This window comes from Myotis brandtii, unplaced genomic scaffold, assembly GCF_000412655.1.
Source record: "Myotis brandtii unplaced genomic scaffold, ASM41265v1 scaffold234, whole genome shotgun sequence".
Lineage (NCBI taxonomy): Eukaryota > Metazoa > Chordata > Mammalia > Chiroptera > Vespertilionidae > Myotis > Myotis brandtii.
Window position 1 is genome coordinate 1,833 of NW_005358812.1, and position 13,561 is coordinate 15,393.

Consider the following 13,561-nt stretch of genomic DNA (forward strand, 5'->3'; position numbering starts at 1 on the left):
GACGTGCAGGAGGCAGCCAATCAATGATTCTCTCTCATCATTGATGTTTCTATCGTTCTCTCCCTCTCCCTTCCTCTCTGAAATTAATAAAAATATATTAAAAAAATAAAAAGAAGAGCTGGGCAGTTAAAGAAAGATGTTATAAATTAGGTAGTTAAAATAAGAAATATATATCAAATGCACAGGAAGTAATAGTATTGGCAGTTTTGCTATAGATAAGTTAGATTAGGCCATTCTGATAAGAGGACATGTGAGGTGGAGACAAAATAAAATGTAAAAAGGAGTCATACTGACATCAGGCAGAAGATCATCCCATCTAGAGACAAGCAAATGCAAAATCAGACGGCATTGGATTTTTGTGCTTTAAATATAAAAATTTTTTATGGGAAAGGCTGGAGAGATTAATCTTTATTACACATGCAAAGTGAAAGAAATCAGACTCAAATGACCATATGTTAAAATTCTACTCTTACGCATTGATCAGTAAAGGTAGTTCCACAAAAACAAGGTGAGGTTAATGGTAGCCTGAGGCTCAGGTTCAGAAAGGGTGACTCTAATGGCATTATATGAACATATGGGTGCATATATCCTTTCTGATTGGTGTTTCTGGTTTCCAATAAAATATATTTTTAAAAAAAGAAAGAAATTACTGTACTCTAAAATGGATGCATGTGATGTAAATATACCTCAGTACAACTGTTCAAATAAAGTAAATCACACAGAGAGAAGAGCAATGTAAAAGCATGGTTCGTGTATATAACATGCTGGATGTGCTTGAGAATAGAAAAGTATAGAAAAGACTAATGATTAAAAAAAATGAAGAAGAAAAGAAAAAGACTAATGATGAGTGACACAAAGCTTTTGGTAAAAAGGGCCTCAATTTGTCCTCTATCCAGTAGAAAAAGAGAAAACAGCAATCACTGCCTTGATGGGGTAAAATTTGTCATGTGACCTACACTAAGAGTAAAGTGTTTGAAATCATTACAAAGGGACCTTTTCATTCTGTTACTGACTACTCTTCTTCTCTCTTTCTCTTTTCCTTTCTTTACTGAATACTAATGTTTTGTCCTGTTCTAAATGTCTGCCCAATCAGTATTCTTTCTATTCCTGCCTTTCTTATCCTGCCCCCTTCAATATTCCCAGCCTTGCAGGAGTCTGAAAGCAAGAAGAGCCTCTGGAGCCAGGACAGGAAGAAGCCAGGGGAGCATAGAAATGGATTTTCTATCACAGGGGAGCATAAACGAGGAGGTGACCTGCTGCATCTGCCTGCAGCTCCTGACAGAACCCCTGAGCCTGGACTGTGGCCACAGCTTCTGCCAAGCCTGCATCACTGCAAATGAGTCAGAGAGCTTCTTTGGAGGGCAATGCTGCTGTCCTGTGTGCCAGAGCACATACGACCCTTGGAACATCCTGCTTAATCAGCAGTTGGCCAACATGGTGAAGAAACCCAGAGAAGTCAACATGTGGCCACACCAGTGGCAGAGGAGTGATCCCTGTGAGGAACATGGGGAAAATCGCCATCTCTTCTGTAAGGAGGATGGGAAGGCCATTTGCAGCCTTTGTGTCCAGGAGCACCCAGGTCACCAAATATCCCTCGTGGAGGAGGTGGTCAAGGAATGTCAGGTAGGCCCCAGAGTGTGGAAACATTGGGCAGAATGTTACCTGATGTGAAATCTTTACTGCTTAATCCTATTTCTTTCCCTTGTCATCATAGAACTGAGTGCTGCATTCTCTTTGATATCCTTGGCTCAGCTTCTGAAGCCTGAGGGACATTGTTGTGCATTCATTCATTTTCTTCAGTAATATGCATATCAAAGAGAAGTTGTATGAGTGAGAATTTCTCAAGGTAAATTCTGATTGCCCCCATGAACATATGGAACTTTTAGGAACATGGTTGGTTAGATCTGGGAAGAGTGTTCTTGAGGAGAAAGGACTTAGTTTGCTTCAGGACCAGCTCTTTCTCTAGGAAAAGAGAAATCCAAGCTACTCATGATACAGAGATGGAAACTTGCATCACCCTGGGATAAAGGACACACATACTTCCTCAGATTTCTGTCTGCATTCTCAGTTCTAATTGCTAGCTTCAGTTCTGAAATTCTAGTCTCTTCTGAGCTGAGCCTGATTTCTTCTCCATTTATCCTCTATCCAGGTGCTGAGACAGCTCATAGCTTGACTTTGTTGGTTCCTTTCTCACAGGAGAAGCTAGAGGCAGCTCTGGACAGGCTGACACAGGAACAGCAGGAAGTTGAGGAGTTGGAAGCTGTCATCAATGAAGAGAGAGCTACCTGGGAGGTAAAAAGACATTATTCTTGAGGCAGCTCTAAAACAGCAAACTGAGCAGCACCTTGTCCAATCACAAGGATGCCCCTTCCTCCTTGGGACCTCAGAATTAATGAGTGGAGAAGACTTTTGCTCAGTCCTCATTCAGTTCCATTCCTATTAAGAGTTGGGAGCTACAGAGTAGACACTCCCAAGTGAAAGCAACTATTTAGAGGCAAAGACATAGAGAAGACCAATGTAAAAGTAATTCATAAATTCGTGTCCCATTTCAGTCATCAAGTTTGAGGTTCTGATACTTCCAGAAGAAGCGTTAAGGAAGGCTCCGGATTCCCTGTTTCGGAGATATGGGTAGAGGAGTTTCATACGCAGTGTGGCATGATTATCCAAGACAGGTGCCTGCAATCCAAGTCTCATTCAGGAAGCACATTGTGTTTCCTGGTGGGCTTTGAGAAAGTAAACTTGAATGAATTATTTTGGGAGCAGCTCAAGGGAAAAGAGTTGGGAAAATGCTTTTCCCAGGAATGGCTCATTTTCTTTTACCTCCTAAGTGCCTGAGGAAAATAGCTTTTGTCTTGGATTCCAAGGCCCAGGCCCTCAGCTGGACCGACTGACTGCTTCTTCCTCTTCTCTTCCCCAACAAATTACATGCAGACTGAGAGAGAGAGGATTCGAAAAGGGTTTGATGAAATGAGAGACATCCTGGACAGGGAGAAGCAAATGGAGCTGCAAAAGCTGTGGGAAGACGAAGTGCATGTGCTGGGTAACTTGGAGGTGGCTAAAGACCAGGTGGTCCAGGAGAGGCAGTACATGAGAGAGTTCATCTCGTATCTCCAACATCTTATGTGTGAATCATCTATAGACAAGCTACAGGTAGGACTTGGGCTGGAGCACCTATATATGTGATTTGGGGGAAATCACAGAGATTAAGCTTCCTTCTCTCTGGGTATCTGCATTTTCTTCCTTATTAAAAGATATGTTTGATTCTTCAGTATTCCTTCTCTGTCATTCATGGGTCATTGGGAAAATTCAATGTACAAATGGAAAGGGAAATCCACATGATTATTATTTTATAAAAGGCTATGAAAACTTTTGAAAGAAGATTTTTATAGGCTTCTATCATCTGTGATCTAGCATTTGTAAGGCATTTTTTTTCATTAAGCTTAGTCAAACAATTCATATCTCTCTTTATGTTTGATTTTGTTATTGTTTTGTTAAGAGGTGGAAAATGTAATGACACCTATGTGAAGGATGAGCATGTGTGAATATGTATGTGTGCTTCTGTGTGTGTGTGTGTGTGTGTGTGTGCGCGCACGCGCATACACACGCTGCCTAGGAAAGGATTAGGGGGAAACATAGAGACTCAATCAATGAATTGAACCTAGTATGAGGGTTAATTTTTTTTCATGGAATTAACTTCATGACTGTGATCTTAAGCTATGAAACATATTGGAAATTCAGGATATTTCATTTCTCTGTTTGACCTCTTGCATTCTTTTTTGATAGCTGAACAAGAATTTCTTAACTTCATTTCAAATACTGAAGTAATTAATTTCCATCTGCTGGATCATTACTTCTTTTTTAAAAACATGTTTTTGAGGTATAAATTATATAAAAAATCTACTCATTGTAAGTATACAATTCAAAGAATTGTATAAATATATTGAGTTGTTAAACCATGTATAGTTGCAGTTTGACATTTATTGGAAAAGCTCTCCCCTCCTCCACTGAATTATTTTGGCACCTTTGTTAAAACCCAATTTGCTATATTATATTTCTAGATGATCACTCTTTCACATGAATCTCTATATTTTTTGCACTCATACTCTAAGTTTTCCATTATTGTGGTTTCATAGAACATTTCTTCCCCTTCAAAATTATTTGAAAAAAAAGTGAAACAATTCTATTCAATTCAATTTCAAAACAATTCTATTGTACTAGTAAATCAGTTGTTCTCTACGGAGACCATTTTAAGAAATGGGTGCCCCAGGGATCCGAGAATTGTACTGCCATCTAGTGGGTAGAGGCCAGAGATGCTGCTCATCCAGCTACACAGTACAGAGCCAGAAACACTTTCCTAGGTCCATAGAATTTTCTATGAAACTTTTTTATATCTTGCTAATTTTTATTAAAAGCCTGCTGGGATTTTTATAGAGTGAGAAGATGGCAGTCTGCTAAGAAATAGACAGTTTCTGTATGAGACAGTTGTTTGTCTATCCAACATCATTCAATTACTTTTTTTTTTTTTTTTTGGTAACCATCTCTTGAATTACCTTTTGAGGAACCCATTTCTACCATCTGTCCATGTAGGTGATTAGGGTTGAGAAAATAAATATATGTGAGGGATATATGTGTCTCTCAATTCTAGGTAAATCAGCATATTTAATTCCTAAAATAGCATATCTTTTCAAAAAATGCAGTAATTATTTTAAGATATGCACCTGACCCATTCAGGGCAATGATTTGTATGCCTTAGAATTTTATTGGTATTCCTAGAGAGAGAAATTATCTTTTCTGCTAGGTGATATGTTTGGGGTTATCACTTAAACAAGGATGTTCCAATTGATGCCATATAGAGAATGAAAAGAAAGTCCAAATAGCAGGTAGAAAATAGAATTTTGAGAAAGAATAGACCCTGGTGACAAGATTTTTTTTCTAGAAATCTAGCTAATACAAAAGTTCTGCCTGTTACCTGAATTTTTTCTTTTTCTTTTAAATTTAAGGCAGTTTTAGCTGGTTTTTGTCAGATACAATAACAACAAAAACCTAATACAGAGTGTAAAACTTTTTGAGCAGGTACAGCCAACTGGTAGCCAAGGCTTTGTTGGTATAAAAGGGTTTATTAGACTAAAGAGGGGGAAACCAAATATACTGGTGTATTTTTGTTCAAATAAATAAAGCAAATAATGTTATGGGAAAGAGTAGATGGCTAAAAGAAGCTTAGCATAGGGACTGTTGGGGTCCAGCCCCAACAGGTCCAGGGGTTCCCCAAGGTGTGGACGGAGTCGGTGAAGAATGAATGACACGGAGGCAGCCTTCAGGTGATCATCATGGCGAGGTTCCTCCTAGCCAGGTTCTTCTCATCATAGCCAGGTTCCTCTATTGACCTCTTACATTTGTATTTATCCTATTTGATCTTAATCCTATCCATTCTATTCCAAAGGTTAGGGCGTTTCTTATCTCCATTCCAAGGTTACTCTATTGTTCTATTAAGCTACAAGGAAGTAACTGAAGGAGACCATCCCAAGTAGAGATTATGTAGTTTAAGCGTGATTGTTCGTAGTTAAGCCTGGCACTTAGTTAAGGGGTTTTACTGATAAAAATCCTCACCTGGGGAAACAACCTTTCTAGGGGAGCGTTAAGAGGGGGAGCAAACATATTAAGAACAGTATGCCATATACGCCAGGTCCCTTGAAACATAAGCTGTGCAGATGTTTCTTCCCTGCAGCGACTGCGTCAAGCAGCAAGGGTGGATCGGCTTCCAGCAAGGGACTGAACTGGTTTAATACAATATTGGAATTCAGAGTAAGATACACTTAAAAAAATTTTTTTAAATATATTTTTACTGATTTCAGAGAAAGGGAGAGGGAGAGAAAGATAGAAACATCAATGATGAGAGAGAATTATTGACCAGCTCCCTCCTGCATGCCCCCTCCTGGGATTGAGCCTGCACCTCAGGCATGTACCCTGATCTCTTGGTTAATGGGTCGATGCTCAACCACTGAAGCACAGGCAGGCTAAGATACGCTTTTTAAATAAAGACAGTGATGAAGTAGATATTGATACTATTCTGGACAATGGAATATAAATGGCTGGGAAACAGTCAATTTCATTTTAGACTTTCTCTGCTGCTGGTTTCTGTAACTTATATCATACTTACACATTAGGTTAGTGTGTAGAATGTATAGAATGAGTAGAAGAAGACAGGGAAAAACATTTGCTTGAAGTACTAGCTTACTTGTTCCTACAGCAAAAGAAAAATATACGTCCTGAGGAATGTAATTATTGATTAATCATCTTTGATTCCCCAGAGTTTGGAATTATGTCTAAAAAATAAATTTTCCTTTGTCACCGGAATATATAAAATCATAATAAATTAAGGGGGTCTTCTCATGAATGTGTATAAAGAAATAGTTGGCTCCTCTCTTCCTTTTAAATAATACTGTCTTCAGATCCTGGAAGCATATTTTCACTATCCTTACATGAGTCCTCTAAGATGGTTGGTCTGGGTCTTATTTCTACAGTATGTCCCCCATCTATATTCTGACCATCTATTTATTTACACCAGATCAAGGGGTGCTAGGGATGTGAAGAGGAAGGTGAGTGAAACTTTGAAAGATAGGAAGACTTATTACCCCTTTGAGGCTTGCTAGACAAAATAAGGGATGTGTAGCTAAATTTGAATTTCAGATAAATAACACATTATTTTTTAGTGTAAGAGTTTCTTAAATATTTCAGAAGCCATGCTTATACTGAAACATATTTATGATTTATTCAAAATTACATTTTAACTAGCCATTTTAATTTTCTAAATCTGGCAACCTTACTCTCTTATGTTTTCTCTCTTTTCTCCAGGATATGATTAACACCTTTAAAAGGTATGTGTGTGTGAGACCAAGCATGGTCCTTTTTTTTTCTTTTTTGTATGATGACAAAATTATAGCTATAAGAGTAATCTTGAATCAATCATAATTAATAATAAATTAATAATAATTAATTAATAATAAATAAATGAAAGACTCAAATCTCAGGGAATAGTGACTTTAGTTCTGGTGTCAATAATAAATTTCTTTTCTTTTTACATGTGTTAGCAACTTCTAGGAAAAATGGCTTCCTTTGTCTAAAATTGCCTACCCTCTTGGCAGCATCAAGCACATGAAATTCTGACCATTAGTAATTTGGATGTATTATCTTCCCCTTTCCCAAATGTTTGAAATGATTCCCCAGAAGAGAATGTGACTTTATATGTTACTAGTGACCCTTTCCATGAAATTGTGCAAGATTTGGAACCCCTCCCTAGCCCCTCCCCCCCCATGCCATGGGACTGCCCCAAGTCCCAGGGCCCCCCATTTGGCCAGTGCACCATGGGATGGCCCCAAGTCCTGGAGTGCAGCCCCGATGCCCCTCCTCTGGGCCATGTGCAGCAGCCACCGGGCCCTGCCCCTGCAGCATGCACACAGGGCCATGGAAACCCCAGCTGAAGCCTTTCAGAGTGGCCACTGGCTCTGCCCTGCTCCCCTTCCTCTGCTGTGCACGCTGCCATCTTAAGGTGGCATTACAGAATGAGGGTCAATTTGCATATTGTCTCTTTATTATATAGGATACTCAGCATCTGTACTGGAATAATAGACATAGAAACACTTCAGATTTGCAAACTAGGTTCTAGAGCATCTCCACTAAGCATCTGCCTGGGCACCATTATGCTGGCCTCTTCCTGGAGGAACCACTGAGATGGCAGTGACTCCTCCATATGTGAAATACTTTTTATTAGAGGCACCAAACAACTTTTAAAGATACCACCAATACATCTAATAGTGTATTATTTTAAGAGGTAGAGAGTATGGGGTTAATTTTTCTATTTGGGAAGGAAGAACATGAGCTTTATGAGAAGTCCTTCCCAAGGTCACACAGAGAGTAAATAGAAAGGTTGGCATGAAGACAGTCCTTCTGGTTGCAGTGTCAGGACTCTCACCTGTATCTCTCTCAGGCTTTTCATTGAAGAGGATTCAAGTGAGAAGGCATCAGTGGAATGAAAGGTGAGAGAGACAGTGGTCTTGGAGAGACACAAGATAAGAAGTGTTAGGGATCAATTTTTGTCTTCTCTAGGAGTGAGATCTGGACCTTGAAGAAGCCAAAAGTTGTTTCCAAGAAACTAAAGAATGCATTCCGATTTCCAGATCTGCCTTGGATGCTGCAAGTGTTTAAAGGTGAGGAGAGCCAGAGGAAGGATGTGTGGGGGGGATTCTTATAGTACCAGAGTACATGGAGTTATGGGTGCTTTTCTATATGAGGATAAAAAGTGATGAGGTAGGCCTCACAAGAAGACCCCGATACCCTGTGCTGAAAATGTGAAAACATCTAAGTGGGAATGACCAGCTGTCCTCCTTCACCAGTTGACAGCATCATAGGCTTCCCCTACCTTGTTCCGACACAAGAGAGGATGGGAATTAGAGTTTCCTTTTTTGCTTCTAACAACATCATTGAAACTTTTGTCATTTCAGAGCTGGCAGAAGCCCAAAGCTACTGGGGTAAGAAGATACAGGTTCTTCAAATCACCATGTTCTGATCCCTTTTCAGAAGCTGTGCTTACTCTTAGGTCCCATGATCTTAGTTACATGTGTTCCATCCAAACAGGTATACATACAACAGTTCTTAATTGATATACTCATCATTGACCCCTTAACTCATGTTCCTCCAAGTCAGTTTCCCATATTCCTTCTCACAATGTCACAAGACACATGCCATATTTAATTCACCTGACTGTGTATTTTTTCCTACAGTGGACTTGATGTTGAATCCACTCAACACTCTTTCGGATATTATCATTTCTGAAGATAGGAGACAAGTGACAGTTGGGAACTATTTTATGTTTTGGAATGTATATCCGCGTGATTTTTCTGCTCTTGATGTCTTGGGCAGCCAAAATTTCTCCTCAGGAAAATATTACTGGGAAGTTGATGTATCCAAGAAGATTGCCTGGATCCTGGGAGTGTACAGCAAAACAAGTAATCTCAATAGAAAAAAAAGCTCTGGGTTTGTTTTTAACCCAGATGTAAATTACCTAAATGCTTACTCCAGATTCAGACCTGAAAATGGCTACTGGGTTGTAGGGTTACAGAATGAATCTGAGTACAATGCCTTTGAGGACTCTTCTACCTCTGACCCCAAGGTCTTGACTCTTTCCATGGCTGTTGCTCCCTGTCGAGTTGGGGTTTTCCTAGACTATGAAGCAAACACTGTCTCATTTTTCAATGTCACAAACCATGGGTCACTCATCTACAAGTTCTCTAAATGTCACTTTTCTCAGTCTGTTTATCCCTATTTCAATCCTTGGAACTGCCCAGCTCCCATGACTCTGTGCCCACCGAGCTCCTGAACATTCTCCTTTCCTCACTCACTTCTGTGTAGCGACCCTTGTCCTGGGACTCATCACCTGCACCTGAGCTCACTGCTCCATTCAGACCTTCTCTTCCTTGCTGTCTCTCTTCTGTAGAATGTTTGTTGATTATTGGCTTAGAAGAGAAGCTTATTTACTCAGTTACCCATTTTCTGTATTATCAGCAAAAGACATGCAATCACTCTTAAAAACCGAGAAGTACTGGTATAATATCTCTGTCCTCCCATTTCTCCATATCTTCCTTTATCACTAACTTGAAGAGGTACCAACCATGACCTTAGGACAATCTATAATCACCACCACAACTGAGGAGTGTTTGAGTGTATGTCTGTTTGTTGCCCGACATATAGCAGGTTGTCCAGAGAGTATTTTTGGGGATGTTGGGAGGGGGGCAAACAAATGTAATATTTGTACTCAGAGTGAAAATTTTATGCTCAGAGTGTTTGAGTTCAAATCCTCTCTTCTCTTACAAGGTGTGTACATTTTTTTTTTCTTCTCATAAAATAAAAATTGGATTTTAAACTGCATCTAATTCTTAACATTGTTGTGTAAAACTAACATTCACTCAATGTAAAGCACCTTTTTAAGTGTCCTGCAGTATTTTAATAAATATTTGCTCTCATAATCACTGAAAAGTATGAGCTGTGTCAGTGTCCTGTGCAACGGATATGTGCCCTTCAGAGGAACAGAAAATGATTCTCTGAAGCTCACTTGTCAAGTTCCCAGACTTTGCTGTCAAGACTACTCTAGTCCCAATCTTGTGTTACAGAACTTTTTACGTGGAGGCTGGGACTGTTTTAAGGCTCATTATTGGGAATGGGTCAGAAAACACAAAAGTTTGAATTTGCAAGATCTGTCCAGCAGAGGGAGCCATGTTTAGGGACAGCCACTCTTATTAGGGACAGACAGCCTTTTGGTGTTCAGACAAGCTGAAACATCTATAATAATAAAAAGCATAATATGCTAATTAGACCAGACAGCCATACGACCTTCCAGATGTCATTCTGGACGAAGCCACCGTGGCAGGGGCCGAGGCAGAGGCAATTAGGTGTGATCTGGCAGGTAGGCGAGGGGTTAGGAGTGACCAGGCAGGCAGGCAGGTGAGCAGTTAGGAGTCAGTGGTCCCAGATTGCAAGAGGGTGCAGGCCAGATTGAGGGACCCCCATCCCCGTGCACAAATTTCATGCACCGGGCCTGTAGTCTAAGTATAACACCCTATATACCGTCCTATGCACTTTTCTTTTCCTTACACTTAAAATTAGTTTCAAATTATGATGAGGATAGTAAAGGAACAAACTTTCCTTAGAGCATGATACATTATAAATTAGGGTGGCTACTGCACAGAACCCAAATCAAGACGTAGAAAGGTAATAACATGTCCCAGTGGAATGTAAAAGAGAGTACTCGGCCTGGGAAAGGTATGTACATGTATTTATACTAGAGAGAGAGAGAGAGAGAGAGAGAGAGAGAGAGAGAAAGAGAGAGAAAATATATATCTATATAATGATATGTATAAATATATAGAGAATATCTTTATCCAAGTTAATTTTCAATTATATCATAAAAGGATGAATTCCTTCAGAAAGTTGAAGGACTTTATAAACTTATTAGGTATGTCCCAATATTCCATGGCTAATGAGCAGATGAGGCAGAATTAGAACTGGATCTGTGTTTCTACAGCTCCAGTGCTGTTTCTGCAGTTCACTTCCCAAGAAAACATAGGTGCCAAATTCCCTAGGATGAGGGTAGGAGGGAAAAGCCAGGAAATGCTGATTTACAGAAGGAGCCTGGAGCATCATGGGAAAATCTTAGGTGCCAGGAGATAGTGATTAATGTTCTCAATCACATAGCCATTAAAGAAGCAGGAGCTGCTCATGGTAATGGTTAAAAACAAGTTGAATACTTAATGATCATGGTGCTTTTGCAGGTGATATATAGAGAGTGAACACTGGACAGTGAAGAACCTTTACTTTAAAATCAGATAGAATTTCATAATCATACTCATATTGCTATTTACCAGCTTAATTTAGATTAAGTTAAATTGGATACAGTTCTCATTAGAGATAAAAATAATAAGAACAACATGATAAGAATATAGTGAGAGCCTGGCCGGCATGGCTCAGTGGTTGAGCATTTACCTATGAACGAGGAAGTCAAGGTTCGATTCCTGGTTAGTGCATATGCCTGGGTTATAGGCTCTATCCCCAAGGTGGGGCGGGCAGGAGGCAGCCAATCAATGATTCTTTCTCATCATTGATGTTTCTATCTCTCCCTCTCCCTTCCTCTATGAAGTCTATTTTATTTTTAATTAGAAACATCTGATGTGCCTGCAACCAAGGTACATGCCCTTGACAGGAGTCGAACCTGGGAACCTTCAGTCCGCAGGCCGATGCTCTATCCACTGAGCCAAACCAGCTAGGGCCATGAGGCCCTTTTAATCAAGTCCTTTCTGTGTCCCATTGTTCAAGATGGCACAGCAAACATGTGTTTACCATTTGATTTTCCATTTCCATGTGAATTGCCATCCTGCCTTTTTGAAGTCACAAACCACAACATCATACACACACACACACACACACACACACACACACACTTCCTTAGCTCCAGATGACATAGAAGCCTCAACTGCCTCATCTGTCTTCAGGGCTAATATTCTTATGGAATCCCCGAATATGCAGACATTTTTTAAACAGTGGTTATTTTCTCCTGATAATCTTTCTCATGTTCATTTGATTATTAGTCAATCCAGAAGAACTTAGAAATGTAGGAGGAAAATTCGTTTTCTTTCCACACTGCCCAAAACCTCAGCATCCCCAGCCCGGGGCCTGCTAAGTCCTACGGATTCTCCTGTGGAAGTCTTCCCCTCCGCCCCAGCCCCAGTGTCATCCTGCTTGTCACACGCCCTCCCTCTCATCCTCTCATCGGCATCCACTCCCAAGTAACACTTCCTCCTGCTGCAGTCCTGCCCACCCATCGCCCTCTGCTCAGGAAGCAGCCCCTGGCATGCAACCCCACCCCCTCCCACCCCCTTACTCATCAGCAGAGGAGTCTGCAGGAAGCCAGAAGCCAGCCTGAATTAATGAAGCCTGGATCCAAAGGAGGTACCATGGCCTCCTAGTAGTGGCAGATGGCATCTCTCCTGTTATATCCAAAGGAATCTATCTAGTTATCCCTTTGGACAAATCAGTGTTTGGAGAAAGGGTTCTGCCATTGTTATTTGTTAAACTTAGACAACCAACCAGAATGCACTCTATGACAGTTTGCTCTCAATCACATTGATTGCAGTTTGTTATGCAAGATGAATATGTTCTCAAGATCTACTTACTGTATAACATTCTGCCTATAGGTAACTGTACTTCACTGTGCATTTAGTAATTATTTCTTTATTATAAAAGGAAGTTTTATCTTTTGTAGCTACCTACTCCTTTATTTTAAGTATGAGAATAGCTTTTTTAATCTAAGTGAATATACTAGATAAAAGTTGATTTGACATTTTTTGTATTCTGGTAGTAATTCTCTTTCATTAGAAAGCCTTTTCTCTGTTTGCCCAGGCATATCTCCATGTTTCAGGTGTTGGTTCAGATTATGACTTCCAGTGACAGAGACAGGGTCAGGGGTTCTATATGGGCTCCTCAGCAATGGCATCTGTAGGTCAATATTTCCCTTTCTTGAGCAGCCTTACCCTTTCCAGGGAACTAAAGGGCTGCAGCTGTCCTCAGGAGTGAGCAAAGCTTCTTCTCTCCTCTAATGAGAGAGCAGGGCAGATGCTACAGGAAGGAGTGTTCCTGCAGCATGTGCTGGCATTTTCATTTCCCACTCTTCCCAACCTGCTTATTAGCCAAGAGAAATAGAAACACTGGGCTACTTGGCCAGTGTCTGCTCTGGTCCCTGTCTCACAAGAAATTCTTCAGTTCTCCATTTCTGGAAGACCTGTGGTGGGAGAGGGATTCCAAGATAGTTATGGAATAGATAACTATCTATTGCACTGGGGGGAGGGTGCTCCTCAGCCCAGCCTGCACCCTCTCCAATCTGGAACCCTTCAGGAGATATCCGACTGCCGGTTGATCAGGCCAAAACCAGAAGTTGGACATCCCTCTCACAATCCAGGATTGCTGGCTCCTAACCACTCACCTGCCTGCCTGCCTGATTGCCCCTAACCGCTTCTGC

At 40.5% G+C, this 13,561-nt stretch overlaps 1 protein-coding gene across 1 annotated transcript; it reads left to right on the forward strand.

Moving 5' to 3' along the window:
- The first annotated feature begins 851 nt into the window (after positions 1–851).
- LOC102263914 (E3 ubiquitin-protein ligase TRIM22) lies at positions 852–9,921 on the forward strand. Its single transcript, XM_014540011.1, has 7 exons — positions 852–1,623; positions 2,197–2,292; positions 2,932–3,150; positions 6,853–6,875; positions 8,104–8,204; positions 8,499–8,525; positions 8,778–9,921. Exons 1-7 carry the CDS (start codon positions 1,078–1,080, stop codon positions 9,371–9,373), a joined length of 1,608 nt encoding a protein of 535 aa, XP_014395497.1. The 5' UTR covers positions 852–1,077; the 3' UTR covers positions 9,374–9,921.
- Positions 9,922–13,561: the final 3,640 nt, after the last annotated feature.

Excerpts from the sequence above, each read along its gene's own strand:
- LOC102263914 (XM_014540011.1), top strand. The coding sequence starts at position 1,078 with ATGTCTGCCCAATCAGTATTCTTTCTATTCCTGCCTTTCTTATCCTGC. Across the intron at positions 2,293-2,931 it reads AAGAGAGAGCTACCTGGGAG|ACTGAGAGAGAGAGGATTCG; the intron begins GTAAAAAGACAT and ends AATTACATGCAG. Across the intron at positions 8,205-8,498 it reads GATGCTGCAAGTGTTTAAAG|AGCTGGCAGAAGCCCAAAGC; the intron begins GTGAGGAGAGCC and ends TTGTCATTTCAG.